This window comes from Papio anubis, chromosome 14 (assembly GCF_008728515.1).
Source record: "Papio anubis isolate 15944 chromosome 14, Panubis1.0, whole genome shotgun sequence".
Lineage (NCBI taxonomy): Eukaryota > Metazoa > Chordata > Mammalia > Primates > Cercopithecidae > Papio > Papio anubis.
In genome coordinates this window covers 46,238,835-46,252,709 of record NC_044989.1, presented here as the reverse complement: position 1 = coordinate 46,252,709, position 13,875 = coordinate 46,238,835, and the positions used below count along the sequence as shown (strand labels likewise).

Sequence of the window (13,875 nt, the reverse complement as noted above, 5' to 3'; positions counted from 1 at the left end):
CCTCTCTTGGAGAGGATTGGACATAGTGATTCTCTTCTAATGAACGGAAAACATCAAAAGTGACGAGAAGTCCCATTGGCTTGTGTCTAGGGCATCTTCTCTCACTTTCTTGTCTCCATGTGGAGAGGCCATATGGCAGAGAACTGATGTCTCCGGTCAATGGCCATGTGGGCGAGCTTCTTGCAGTTGGGTTTTCAGATGAGACAACAGCCCCAGCTCTCAGCTTGACTGAAACCTCATGAAGAGTCAGATGCACCCAGCTAAGCTCCATCCGGATTTCTGACCAGAGGAAACTCTGAGAAAATAAGCATTGGTTGTTTTACACCACTACGTCCCAGGATCATTTGTTATGTAGCAATAGATTCTAACACAGTGTGTGTGAGTATCCAGGCAGCAAAGATACACAAAAAGCCTAAGAGGACCCATAGCACATTTTTAGAAGTCTGAGGATGAAAGTGGAAAGAGAATACAAAGAAAGCCTTTAATATATTTAATATATATCTAACTTCAGTCTCGCTTGGATCTTTGACAGTAAGAACAGTGAGAATGTATTTATGTATTGTGCTCCTTATAATTCTAAAAATAAAAGTTGAAGTTACGACAAGGGGCCTAGCTGTTAAAAATAGTAAAGGACTGACATTTTCAGAAATGTTGAAAATTAAAAATTATTCTTCATGTTTTTAGTGTTTTTAAGTATCCAAAATACTTTTTTTTTTAAAACAAGGAAAGGAAGGAAGGAGGGAGACAGGCAGGCCTTTCTTTTATCTTTATGGCTCTGCACAGTCACCCCAAGGTATGTGGCTAACATCACTCCATTTTTATTATTTTTATTACTGTCCTCAGCAGGGCAGAGGGCAGTTGAGGTTAAAAGCCAAGAGTACCAAGCTAGGCTGACCTGCTTGCAATCCCCCAGTTAGGCAGTACCCAAACCAGGACAGCTCCTCCAAATCCTAGCCTGTGATCTCTTCAGGCCACCACTCCTGTTTACTACTTACTGGAGAGGAGGGGACACCCTGTCCCCTTGGCCCCTGAAAACAGCCGCAGATCAGAGCAGTTATTAAGATGTGTGTCGGAGAGAGGCAGGAGCGAGGAAGAAGATTCTTTAGGAATCTCCAGGCCAGGCCTTCGTGGAGTATACCTTCCTTCCTGTGCCTCGTCCCCTGTCCTGGAGGACTGCAGGTGCAGAGCATTCACCCCAGATGGGGATGAGAAAAGCAGGGCTTCCGCTCCACAGGCCCCCGCAGGCCCGACTGCAGGCTCCGTCAGGAGGTCTGGCTTTCCTGTGAAGTTGCCCCTTGGTGCCGGATGACTTCAGAGCAGCTGTGCTGAGACATGAGTGTGGGGGATGGGACGGGGGCAGGTGAGAACTGGATCTTCTCTAGAGAAGGAAACTGCAATCAAAGGATATTGGGCGTCTCTGCCTCCAGGGGGCACTGACTCCATGCGTCAGTGGGAAAATAAAACAGGTGGAAAAGGGCCCCAGAGAGGCCCACGGTGCCAGTGAACCTGAGACTGGAGAAAGCAGCACCATTCCAACCAAGTGCAGAATGAAAAGGCTCCAAACGCCCGAGACTAGTGATGCTGCTCCTGGAACCTGGGAAGTTCATTTCTGGACTGTTTAATAATGGTTGAAGGGCTCAGACAGACCCATGAATGAGTGTGGAGAGACTCAGACACGGCAGGCATTTGAGTCACAAAATGCAAGAAAGAAATGAACTATTTTGCCTGTTCACTTTGTGCCAGTGATTTTCTGCCCTCGGTTAAGGATCTCAGTTACCCAGTGATCGTGTGAGCATCCTTCAAGGGTCTGGCCCCTCTGTGGTTGTAGGCAGGAAAAGGACAGCCCCAAGGGCTGAGTGCACCCACAGGTCCTGGTTGTATGCCCTGTGTACACCCATTCTCTCCAGTCTTCTATTTCCTTGTCAGTAAAAGCAGACATAATTATGTTCCCTCTACCTGGCTGACAAAGGGACAGTCCCTGGAAGGGTATACACACAATGCTTGAACCTGTGTAGCTCAGACAATTTTAGACCGGAGAAAGAGTGACTAGGATGGTATCACGGATCCTTCCTCATAGACTCAGGCTCTGAAGAAATCTGGTTTGCTGAAAATACTGGAATCTATTTCTGGGAATGGGAACGGGAATGGCAAAAATGCTGAATCCACAGGGCAGCAGGCCAAATAGATGATTTCCAGCCAGGACCAGGGGACCAGGGCTCCAGCCCAGGAGGCCCTGCTAGCATGGTCCAGCAAGAGAGAAAGCCTGGCTGAGTGTTCCTCAGCAGGAGAGGGTGGCATAGAGTACATACCAGAGTCAGGAATGGAGCCAGGCTGCCTGGGCGCAAGAGCCAGCTTCGTAGGGACTTGCTTAGGGATGCTTGCAGGTCACTAAGTCTTGATTTCTTTTTCTTAGTAATCATAGTAGCACAATCAGGCTTAGACCTGGGCACAAGCAGCCCCTGCCTTGGGCCCATGCTGGCCTCTTCTGGCCATGACCCCTCTCCACAGGGTAAGGAGTCTACAGGGCCAAGAAGACTTAAGGTGGAGGAAGGATCTAAAGAGGTAAGTGGAAGCAGGTGATTTTCCAGGGCCATCCAACTACTCTGTATGATACTATCATGGTAGATACCGAGCACTGTCCATTCGTCCAAACCCACAGAATGCCCAACACCATGAGTGAATCCCAAGGTGAAACACAGACTGTGAGTGACAATGATGTCTGCAGTGCAGGTTCCGTGGCTGCTCTGCTGGGGATGCTGGTGGTGGGAGGCTGTGTGTGCTGGGGGGCACATAATACGGGGACTCTCTGTACTTTCTGCTCAATTTTGCTGTGAACCTAAAAATGCTCTTAAAAAAAATAAAGTCTCTTAATTAAAGAGAGAGAAAGACAAAGAGGGAGGGAGAGGGAGAAGGAGAGGGTCACAGGAGAACAGCAGCAATGGTAAAAAAAAAAAAAAAAAAAAAAAAAAAAAGGCCAAGTAATAACATCAGAGCCGCAGGAGAGTAAAAGTCTGCACACTTTGGCTGGGGAGCTTGAGGTCTGAGTCTTCGTCTTCCAGCCCTTATGTGGCCTGAGTCCCTCCGGGTTCCTCGGCTCCCATGGACAGACACCCTTGCTCCAGGCATCCTAATTCTGCCCCTTCTTCCCTTGAGCAGGGGCAAGAGCATTTCCTGCCCAATGACAGCTGAATACACTGTCCCTGCCCCTCCTTCTTCCAGGGTCATCGGGGACCCACAGCCCTAACAGTGACGTCTGGGTGTCTGGGCTGCTTTCTTAAAATATCAATATTTATGATGATGGTATCTTCATTTAGGTTCCCTAGATAGATCAATAATTAATATATTTACAACAAAACCAGACATCAGCTCATCAGGGTTCCCTCCAAAGCAGGCCCTGCTTCCCAGCAACCACACTCATCTTTCCAAAAGCACATCGCTCCTCTGCTAGACACTCGAGATTCCTGCCCCCTCCCTTCTTCCTCTTCTGCTCTCTTCATCTCACCTAAAGGATTACAGGCAGGCCCTGTTTTGTTCAGGGTCACACGCTAGAAACAATATTCCAACAGGGAAGTGGAATGGCTCCGCCCCCGCCTCCAGGGGTGCTGCGAAGCTCACAGGATGCTGGGTGTGTCCACAGTCAGCACCTCCTCATGTCCAGTGGCTGGACTGTGTTCTGTCCCCACAATTGCTATTTCCAGCCCTCACCACCCTCTTCGTGCCTCTCACACCCCCACTTCTCCCTCCTACTTCAAAAAAGACTTCCTATTTCAGAAAATAAGGGGAATCTCCTTGCAATGCCCTCAACAGATTCAAAACTTAAATGATGACTTTGTCCACTCACCTCTTCCTGGATTTCTATCCCTGACACCCAAGATGCATCTGCGCCCATGCCTGGTGGCCAGGCTTGCCCTCCATCTGGGGAAGGCGGTGTCCATCATTCTCCCCAAGGCCCGTCCCCATTCCCCTCCCCTTCCCTGCTGTATCAACCGTCAGTCCCCTCTCCCTCCTGCCTCATCCATCTCTCCTTTGCCACTGACTTTTTCCTGACTAAAACATTCTGTAAAAACATCTCCCTCTATTTTCACTTTAGCCTACAGCACTTGGGCTCCATCCCACTGTCCCACTAAGAGAGCTCCTACTCATGGTGTTATCTTTGACTTTTTTCTCTTCATACTCAATGTGCTTACCCTGGAGAATGACATTGACTTTATAGCTTTAATTGCTTAGATACTGACAAAACTCACATTTAAATGTTCAGTCTAGACCTATTCCCCAAGTGTCAGTGAGAATGTCCAACAGGTGGGCAGCTTCATGTCCATTTGCCACGGGCACCTCAAGTTAAGGTGTCCCCAACTCAGGCTCTATTTCTACCTCCAACCTTGTCCTCCCTCTTGTATCCCCAACTCAGTGAATGCTATCACTGCCCTCCCAGATGCTTCTGGTCACTACATTCAATAAATCACTCCTCCTTGATATTTTAAAGTCATTCTCCTCTTTATTCCCACTGCAGCCCTGATCTTATTTCCAATTCTCATAGTTTCTCATTGGGATCCCTTCAATGACCAATTTGTTATGTCCTAGGTTTATTTTCTTATACTTTACTTATTCTTCTAATGTTTCTACAATGGGAATTTATTAATAATACATTCCACACAAACAATAAAACACTATTTTAAAATAATATCCATGCAATATCCCTGCCTAGTAGTTCACAGTTGCCCAACTCTGCCAGCAGGCTGGACCGGCTTATAAAACTGGACACACTCCTCAGGCCACCAGAATACATTTCTACCTCCCTGTGTTATGTGCTGCTCCCTGTGCCACTTAGCATCATCATCTGAGTGCACTGTTTGAAGGTGGCACGGCAGGAAACAGGAAGGTACCCAGGATGCAAGAGTCAAGGTTCAAATCCTACTTCTGCTAATAAGTTGTGTGATGTGAGCAAGTTGCTTAGTCTCTGAGCCTCTGTTTCCTCACCAGGGCCATGGGGATAAAATCCCCTATGTCCCAAGCCAGTGACGAATCAGCAAGCTATCGTATGTGACAAGGTTCTAGCATGGCTCTTTCAGAGTAAGCACTGAGCCATGGACCATGCAAGAAAAGCCCCAATTCACAGCTGTCACTTTCTTCATGGCCTAACTCCAAAAATATTACTTTCCTTCTGCTCTGATGTATCTTTCCTTAAATTATTATGCTTTTGTAGACTCATCTTGTCTCCCCAGACTGTAAGTGATCTTAAGGCGTGGGGTTCGCCCTCCTCCTTCCTCGGTGTTTCCCTCCACCCAGTCCTGGATAGTCTCTGCCCAGAGACTGCCTGCCAAATGCACAGAGTTACTAATGCAGGATTAACAAAGGCTTGTGCTCAGTTCTTGGCCAAATCTGAAATTTACTTTCTAGGCTATGAGAACAGACAAGGGTGTTTTATAAAGCAGGGATGGGGGTAGGCAGCGGGGAAGGGGACATGCAGGGGCTGAGGGCGGGGCAGGGAGCAACTTACCTTTACACTGCAAACCCTGCCGCAAGAGGCCCCAGAGGAGGGACCCACAGTGATCGCAGAAGGTGGGGACCTTGTAGTTGTGGATACCAAACTTGTGGGGCATGTTGACGCTGAACCGCTGGGAGCCCACCTGCAGGGATGGCAAGACACAGGGTCACGACCGAGCTCCTCCGTGTCCCAGAGGGCTTGTCATCAGAACTCTTGCAGAACTTCTTTCCGAGAGAGCATGTGTCATTGTAGGTGGCAGGCCCTAGCTTGGCTCTGAAAGCTGCCCTGAGGTGAAAAGAGCCCCATCCTGCCCCGGCTTTGGCTCCTGATGCTCTTAACTCATTGTTGGCTGCTCCATTTCACTGTGCAAGACCAGGCCTGCTCCTCAACATGGTCCCCTCCAGGACTTCAGGACTTCAAGCAATCACAGTACAGTGTCCTCAATGTGTACCTCAGGCCAGCTGCAGTGGATCATACCTATAATCCCAGCACTTTGGGAGGCTGAGGTAGGCAGACCACCTGAGGTCAGGAGTTCAAGATCAGCCTGGTCAACATGGTGAAACCCCGTTTCTACTAAAAAGACAAAAATTAGCCGGGTGTGGTGGTGCCGCCTGTAATCCCAGCTACTGGGAAGGCTGAGGCAGGAGAATTGCGTGAACCCAGGAGGCAGAGGTTGCAGTGAGCCAAGATCGTACCACTGCACTCCAACCTGGGTGACAGAGCAAGACTCTGTCTCAAAAAAAAAAAAAAAAAAAAAAAAAAAAATTTGCACCTTCAATACTGCTGTGTGCCTGGAAGACCCACCGAGGCAAAAAGACTCTAGGGAGCTCAATGGTGAACCCGGGATTCTGTGCAGCAGCGTGGAAACCCTGCACAATGTTGTGGAACACGGGATTCTGTGCGGCAGCGTGGAAACCCTGCACAATGTTGTGGAAACTATGGATCAGTTAGGACGGACAACAATTAGGAGGAAGATGGCTAATACAGCGTGGTGAACACTAAGAATGCTCAGGTCTCAGCGCTGACCACACACCAGGCACCATTATCTCAGCTAAACCTCACCACCACCCTACAGGGCAGAGGTCCATGATTGCCCCAACTTCACAGAAGAGGAAATGAAGGCACAGCAGGATCAAGAAAGATGCCTGTAAACTGACAAGAAACAAACACGGGCTTCCATCCCCATGAATCTGCATTCAGACCCCAGGCTTTTTAAGCACTATGCTGCCTCCTACTGATTATTTAAAAGGGGTAAAGAGATGGTGGCAAGACAGAAGGGGAAGGAAGAGGAACAGAAGTCTAGGTGTATGATCGGGGGCCTGGGTCTGCCATGACCCACTCATGAGTCTCAGGCAGGTTTACTGACTTCTCGGAGCCTTGGATTTCTCAGGTGGCAAATAAGGATGGCCCCCCACCCCATCCCACCCAGTGCCACAGGATGGCGGGGTCAATGAGACCGCAGGGTTGGAAGAGGCTAGAAGCATAACACATTTCATGGAAGCAAGGGTCTGCTGGGCTACTTTTCTGGGTCATTTCTGCCCCTCCACAGTGCTACCCTCCATCTGTGTCTCTAGTGGAGCAGCTGCACCCCCAGCCCATCTCAGAATCGGCAGGAGACCATCACCCAAGACATCCATGGGCTGGGGATGTCTTGCTACCCCAGGGATTAGGAAGTGGCTGACATGTGGCAAAGCTGGGCCTCAGCTCCCTAGCTGACTCATGAAGGAAAGGCCCCCATGGGGGACTAATGAGGGGGGACATGAGAGCTGGAAAGGGAGCTCGACTTGAATACAAGCGTGAAGATAAGTTCCCTAGCACCCAGTTCCAAGGAATGGCTGATCCTTCCATTGGGCCAAGATTTCACTGATCCCTACTGACGTGGATGGTCTACCACTTAGGGTCTTGCCTGGGAACAAGAATGTCAGCTCTACTGAAAACAACTGTACTCACCCATCCTTAGATGCGTAGCTTAGGTGTGCCTGTTTGTGAATGTAGACTTGTTGCCTCTGCCATGGTCTCTCTCACTGCTAAGGAAGTATGAGATCACTGTGCCCACTCTATTCCTACACAAACCCTGAAGGCATGGTGGCCCTATACTGAGAATACAATCTTGGTCTCTTAGGAATCACCTCATAGGGGTATGAATGACAGACTAAGGTGAAAAAGCGGGGAAGTTGTCCCAGGTGGCCAAGATATTCAGTGTGGGGGTGGAAAGAGCTACATGACCCTCAGCTGGGACCACTTAAAACTCTAAGGTATCAGAGAACAGAGGGAGGAGGATGAAGGAGCCCACACAAGAGCATGCCACAGCATCAGACCGACCGAGAGGCCAACACAAAGACGGCATGCATGCAGGGGGACATGTCACACGTGTGCTTGCTGAGGAGGACACAGATACAATGGGGTGAGTAAGATTCACAGAGAGAACATGGAGAGGAAGAAAATGGCAGGAAGAATTGTGAGATTCAAGAAGAAAAAGGTGACATCAGTGGAGATAGAGCATTGTTTGGTTACTACACCTGGAAGTGCAGGCAGGGTGTGAGTCCACCAAATGCTAAGACACACAGACATGAGACGGGGGTGGACCAGAGTGTTCATGGTGCAGAACACCCAAGAAGCCCATCACCAGAGCACCTTTTAATAGGAAGGAGGGCATTGAAAGCATGGTGTTTAGGGCTACACGTGTTTGTGGCGTGTATGATGTGTGTATGCACAGGCATCAGACTAAAGGTGGTTACACAAAAGAATGAACTCAAAGTTTTGTCCCTAACAGCTCAGTAACCTGGCAGAGGGCATGCCCATGACCCTGAGGGGCCAGATATGCTGACACTAAAGGAGACTGGCCTCGGGAAGCACAAGATGGTGGCGGGGAGAGCCAGGACTGGCAGTCAACTCTGCCAAGCTAAGAAACCCAGAGCCTCCCTCTCTCAGTCCCTGGCAATTTGTCCCTGGTGGTACATGCCAAGTTTGGGAACACACTTCACTGGAGACTTCTTCTCACTGCTCAATATGCCAGGAAAGACAGTCAGAAGAACTGGGTCACAGATCAAGCTGGGTTCTGAACATTTCAAATCTCAATGCTTTAATGTGCATGGCATAGACTCCTATGGGACCTTTCCCTCCAAAAAGTGCAGATGAGCTTTAGAGTCCTGCAGAGTCAGAGACCTGCAGGTGATGAGACTGAGATCCTTGAGGGAACGATTAGTGTACTCCTCTTTGCTTCCATGGGACACAGCATAGCGCCTGTCACACAGGACATACCCAATAAATGCTCAATGGAATGTCCATAGGAAGGAAATAAGGCAGACAACAAGCAAGCCATCTCTTTCATTTCCCTGTGAAAACAACAATGATGTACTGGGGTCATGATCCTAGACCAGGAGTCAGGAGGCGCAGGCACTGGCTTGCAGTTTTAACCACAAGAGAGCCCCTGCAAACAACGTTGGTGCTCTGGGCTCAGACTACCCTTCACGGACATGGAAGGCTCAGTCTAAGCCTTGTCCTTTGCTGCTTTCCCGAGACAGTATGAAAGCAGAAGAACAGAGAAGATGGGAAATGCCTGAAATGCCAGGATGCTATTTGACTGAATTATTAAGGAGCAGGCAGAAGGTCTCTGTAAGTCAGTCCCGTTGGAAGTCAAATTGTGGACCAGCTGATTATAAACCTACCCAGGGCCTTTCTCTCTAACCCCCAATTATAATAGCCTATGACTACACAGAATTTATTTCCCCTAGAATTAAGAGCATGCTTTTGAAATCAAGTGTTCTGATAATACCTACATCCACATTCACAACTGTCATCTTCCTCAAAAAGGTTTTTTAATCTATCAGTGGGACTATCATTCTCCTAATTGCTCAGTTAGGAGAACCTAGCTTCACTGTTGCATTTTCCTGCTTCCTTACCTCTACCAAACTAGGCAATCGGATGCTAGTTTCTAAGATGAAGAGACAACACATAGTGCAGTGGTCAAGGGCTCAGGCTTTAGAACAAACTGCCTGGGTTTGAATGTGGCTCTTAGCTGTGTGATTTGGGGCAGGTTAATTTTACTCTCTGTGCTTCTATTCTGTTGTAAAATGAAGATAATAACGTCTACCTCATTAAGCTTACTATGCGGTTAAATAATATATGTTAAAGTACTTCAATCAGGGCATGGTAAGTGCCCAGTGAATGTTGACTATTTTTATTGCTGTGGTTATTGCCACCTCCTAAGTATTCCTTGGGCTTGTTCATTCCACACCATTCCCCCATCAGCTCATTAAACATAAGGTTCCTGCTTGTGTTTCTATTACTGTTTATTACCTGTGAGGAGCTAGTGATACATCGGTTAGCCACTTTAGTTCTGATGAGATGATGAAATAAAAGAATTCATATTTTTCTTGTGGGCTTGAGCGCTGGGCTCACACTGTACTTGGCATAACATCCAAGGGGATAGAACTGACTTGGACCTGTGCTCATCCTGTGGATGGTGTCTCATACCGGAAGACTGTGGACAGCTCCCTTTGTTTTTTATCAACACAATGAAATGAAGGGTCTCAGGCAGAGAAGGTTTTCTTGGGAACCACAGAAGAGGCGGTGAAGGGAGAGGCTGGCAGTGAAGAAGCCCAGAATTTCTGTGTCACACTTACCTGGTCGGGGGTCTCCTGCTTCTTTAACCCAGCACACTTGGTGATGATGAGCTCATGGCACCGCTTGTGGACCACACAGGTGCAAACTGCAAATAGCAAAGACAGGAACACTGAGCGACACTCGGGGAAGGGAGTATCCCTCCCAGGATCTATTCAGGGCTTGGTGGAGGGACAAGGGGGCCCAGGCCCCTTCTGCCACTGAGTCTTAATTTAATACCCTCCTGAAAGTCTTTCATGCGGCTATCTCTAAACACTGTGCTATCAGAGCCATCAGAGTTTCCTAAATGCTCCAGAGAGCAAGGTAACATTTATATTCAAAGGACATCAGCAGTTTTCTCCAGTTCAGGGAGTACTGATCAATTTTTTCACTTCAATATGCCAAGGTCAGGGAAAAACTTCCTTCCCGCCCTCCCATGGAGCATTGCCTGTTAGAGGTGTTGTAGTGGCCTCGCGCCCCACTTGGGACCATGCAGGGTGGCTGATGCGACAGGGGGAGCTGCAGCTGGCGGTGCAGAGGTTCTGAGGCTTTTTTATCTGACTGTGTCCTGATATACCAAACTTTAAAATTCCCATCAACTTTAATACGTCCACAAGAAGTGGCCTATATCTGTGTTGTTAGTGTCATAGGGTAATGTGGGCAGTAGGTGGCTGAAGAGGTAAGTAACTGTGTGCATGTTACCCCAAAGAACAGCAACTTCCACCAGACACTACCCCATGGGTAAGACCCAGCAGTGCTGGGTGAGGAGATAGAAAAACCTCTCTGCTCTAACCTCAGCGAAACCACCACACGACCATGCCACATTTCTGCCCTCCAATTTTGTATAGCTTAACCTTGCATTTGTAGTCAGTTAACTGGAAAGGAATAATCTTAGTACCTTCAAGTGAGCTTTAAATTTTTCAGGGCTAATGATCATACAGCTGAGACCCAAAAAAAGGGATTCGACAAGGACCTTTCAGTGATACCAAGTACAACGAGCAGGCGAGGAAGCTTCTCTAGGGAGGGAGAGAGGGAGAGAGCTGGCAGAATACACAGACCCAGTTCAGGACAAAGTGGGACTTTCAAAGAGCCTCCAACTGAAGCAGTATGTCTCTTTCAGAAAGATGAAAGTGCCACCTGCTCCAGCTGGGACACAAAGGCTGGGTGGATCGGGGACCTGCTGAGACCACAAGGACACCTGGAGACGGGTGGCACCTGCAAGATACCTCCCATATATATTCCCATATATGCAGAAGTAATGGCTAAGTGGGAACAAAGAAAGCAGGGTCCTGCCTCTTTGAGAGGAAGTATAAGCATGCAAGCTGTGGAGAGCCTCCAAATGTCATCAGACCCAGCACCTGTCTCCTATGGGTGCCAGTGATCTGGATCTAACCATGGGCCTCTGAAGATTTAGTTCATAAATGCCTCTTACCTTGACACTGGTATCCCTGCTTTCCTATGACACCCCTGAAAAGAAGAATAAATTTTTTTTTAAGTGAAATCTTACCAGGTCAAAAAACAAACAGAAAAACCACCCAATTCAGGCCACCACCCACATTGCACCAAGTACGTGGAGTATGCAGAATATTGTAATTTCTCTCCCACTTGCAAGGTGCCTTAAATGTCTCCTTCCAGAAGGCCACAGAGGGCAGCCCCAGTGCTTGTGGACGGTGCAAGGTTTGGTCAGCGTCAGAGCTTGATTTCGTACACAGAGAGCCATTCTTGTGCAGTCAGCAATGTTCTAGAAAGCCACAAACGACCCTGCTTGCTCTTGGTAGGCACTGAGCAGTCAAGCATACCTTTCCTCATGGACAGAATGGACATTCCTCTTCTCCCAGCACCAGGACATGCTCTGTGGGCCCTCTAACTGTGGAAGAGTGCTGCAGCTGGCTCGAAGATTTCCCTGGGCAGTCCAAAGACCACCAATGATTCTAAGCCAATCTGTGCCCCGAACTGGGGGTTCAAGAGGTTGTCTAGGTGAAGGCCAACATTAGAGGTTCCTTCCATGGCCAGAGTGGTATTCCCAGGGCAAGACATAAAGTCAGCATGGACACAGAACAATCACACAAACCTGGCCTTACCCCTGTCCTTATATACTAACTACAGCTGGTCAGGGAGCTCCCTGCAGTTCCCAGCCCAGTGGAAGCCAGAAGTTATTTGGGTTCCACCCCAGGGAACCTAGAGCTCAGTGGCCTTCACCCATGGGCTTAGAGGAGACCTGAATCTGTAAGACCAGCCACTCAGTTCATGACCAAATATAGCAAGTAAAGGTCAGACAGCTGGGTCTGCCCTGGTAATTGGAAGTATCTGTGGCTGGAATGGGGCATTAATTCTGCCTCAGTTGGGCTGGGCTTGCTCTGAGCTATATCATCTCAGATGTCTACGCCAACCTGGATGATTGACTTTGTGACATCGCAAGGATAAGACAAGTGACTCCTGGATACCTGGAATCCAAGGGGTCCTCAGAGCCCAGTGCAGATGTCCCTGGCTGGGTTCATACTGCCTCACTCGCCCTCCCTGGCTGGATCCAAGGGTTCATGAAGGCAACCTCTACCTCAGCTTCAAAGAGCTCAGACAGCTTGCCGGAAAGGCTGCTGCGGTGTCAGGAAAAGTACAAACGTTAAAAGTCAGACTGCTAGGGGTAGAATCATACTTCTGACACTTCCTAGCTGGAGGACATCAGGCCAGTCTTATTTTCATTTCTGAGCCTTGGTATTGTTAGTGGAATGGAGCTGGTCATGGATCATCTTTATCCCTGCCCCTCTCCTCCTTCCAGATTTTTTTATTTATTTTTATTTATTTTTAATTTTTTTTTAAGACAGAATCTCACTCTGTCACCCAGTCTGGAGTGGAGTGGAGTGATCTCGGTTTACTGCAACCTCCACCTCCCGGGTTAAAGCGATTCTCATGCTTCAGCCTCCCAAGTAGCTGGGATTACAGGCACATGCCACCATGCCCAGCTAATTTTTGTATTTTTAGTAGACACAGGGTTTCACCATGTTGACCAGAGTGGTCTCAAACTCCTGACCACAAGCAGTCTGCCTGCCTCGGCCTCCCAAAGTGCTGGGATTATAGACATGAGCCACTGCGTTTGCACCCAGCCTGCTTCCCGATTTTCTAACACATCCTAGACATCAGATAATTTCATTTCTAAATAATTCAGTGGATTATTATTCAGTGGAATCCTCACCTTGGATTCCTGACGTATGTCTCTAAAAGGTAAGGATCCTTTTTAAAAACACATAATCAGCTGTGTACAATGACTCACATCTATAAACCCAGCACTTTGGGAGGCAGAGGTGGGTGGATCACTTGAGGCCAGGAGTTCTAGATCAGCCTGGCCAACATGGTGAAAACCCATCTCTACTAAAAATACAAAAATTAGCCAGGCATGGTGGTGTGCTCCTGTAATCCCAGCTATGTGGGAAGCTGAGGCATGAGAATCGCTTGAACCTGGGAGACAGAGGTTGCAGTGAGTGGAGATCATGTCACTGCACTCCAGCCTGGGCAACAGAGTGAGACTCTGTCTCAAAACAAGACACACACACACACACACACACACACACACACACACACACACACAGTCACAATATCCTTGTTGGTTATAAAATCTTAACTCCTTTGATAAGATAAAACTCTAGGTATAAAGTTGCCAGAAACCATCACTTCTTTCCATGCATTTCCCCCCATGTACTAAACACACACTTAGCCCTCCAGAATAGTCCCCTGCATTCACATAAGGAAGAAACGAGGCATGCCAGCATTCTTTAAACGAGGTGCATAGTCTC

The 13,875-nt window shown here is 48.2% G+C and overlaps 1 protein-coding gene across 16 annotated transcripts in view; it reads right to left on the bottom strand.

The window, feature by feature from the left end:
• PRKCE (protein kinase C epsilon) overlaps window positions 1-13,875 on the bottom strand; it is a 539,251-nt gene that overhangs the window by 199,852 nt on the left and 325,524 nt on the right. For all 16 annotated transcript variants that reach the window (XM_017947484.3, XM_009184138.4, XM_017947485.3 and 13 more), the window contains 3 exons: window positions 11,520-11,554; window positions 10,111-10,196; window positions 5,498-5,627 (listed from right to left, as the gene is read on the bottom strand). In XM_017947484.3, coding sequence (XP_017802973.1) covers window positions 5,498-5,627; window positions 10,111-10,196; window positions 11,520-11,554 — 251 coding nt within the window. The remainder of the gene's footprint in view (window positions 1-5,497; window positions 5,628-10,110; window positions 10,197-11,519; window positions 11,555-13,875) is intronic.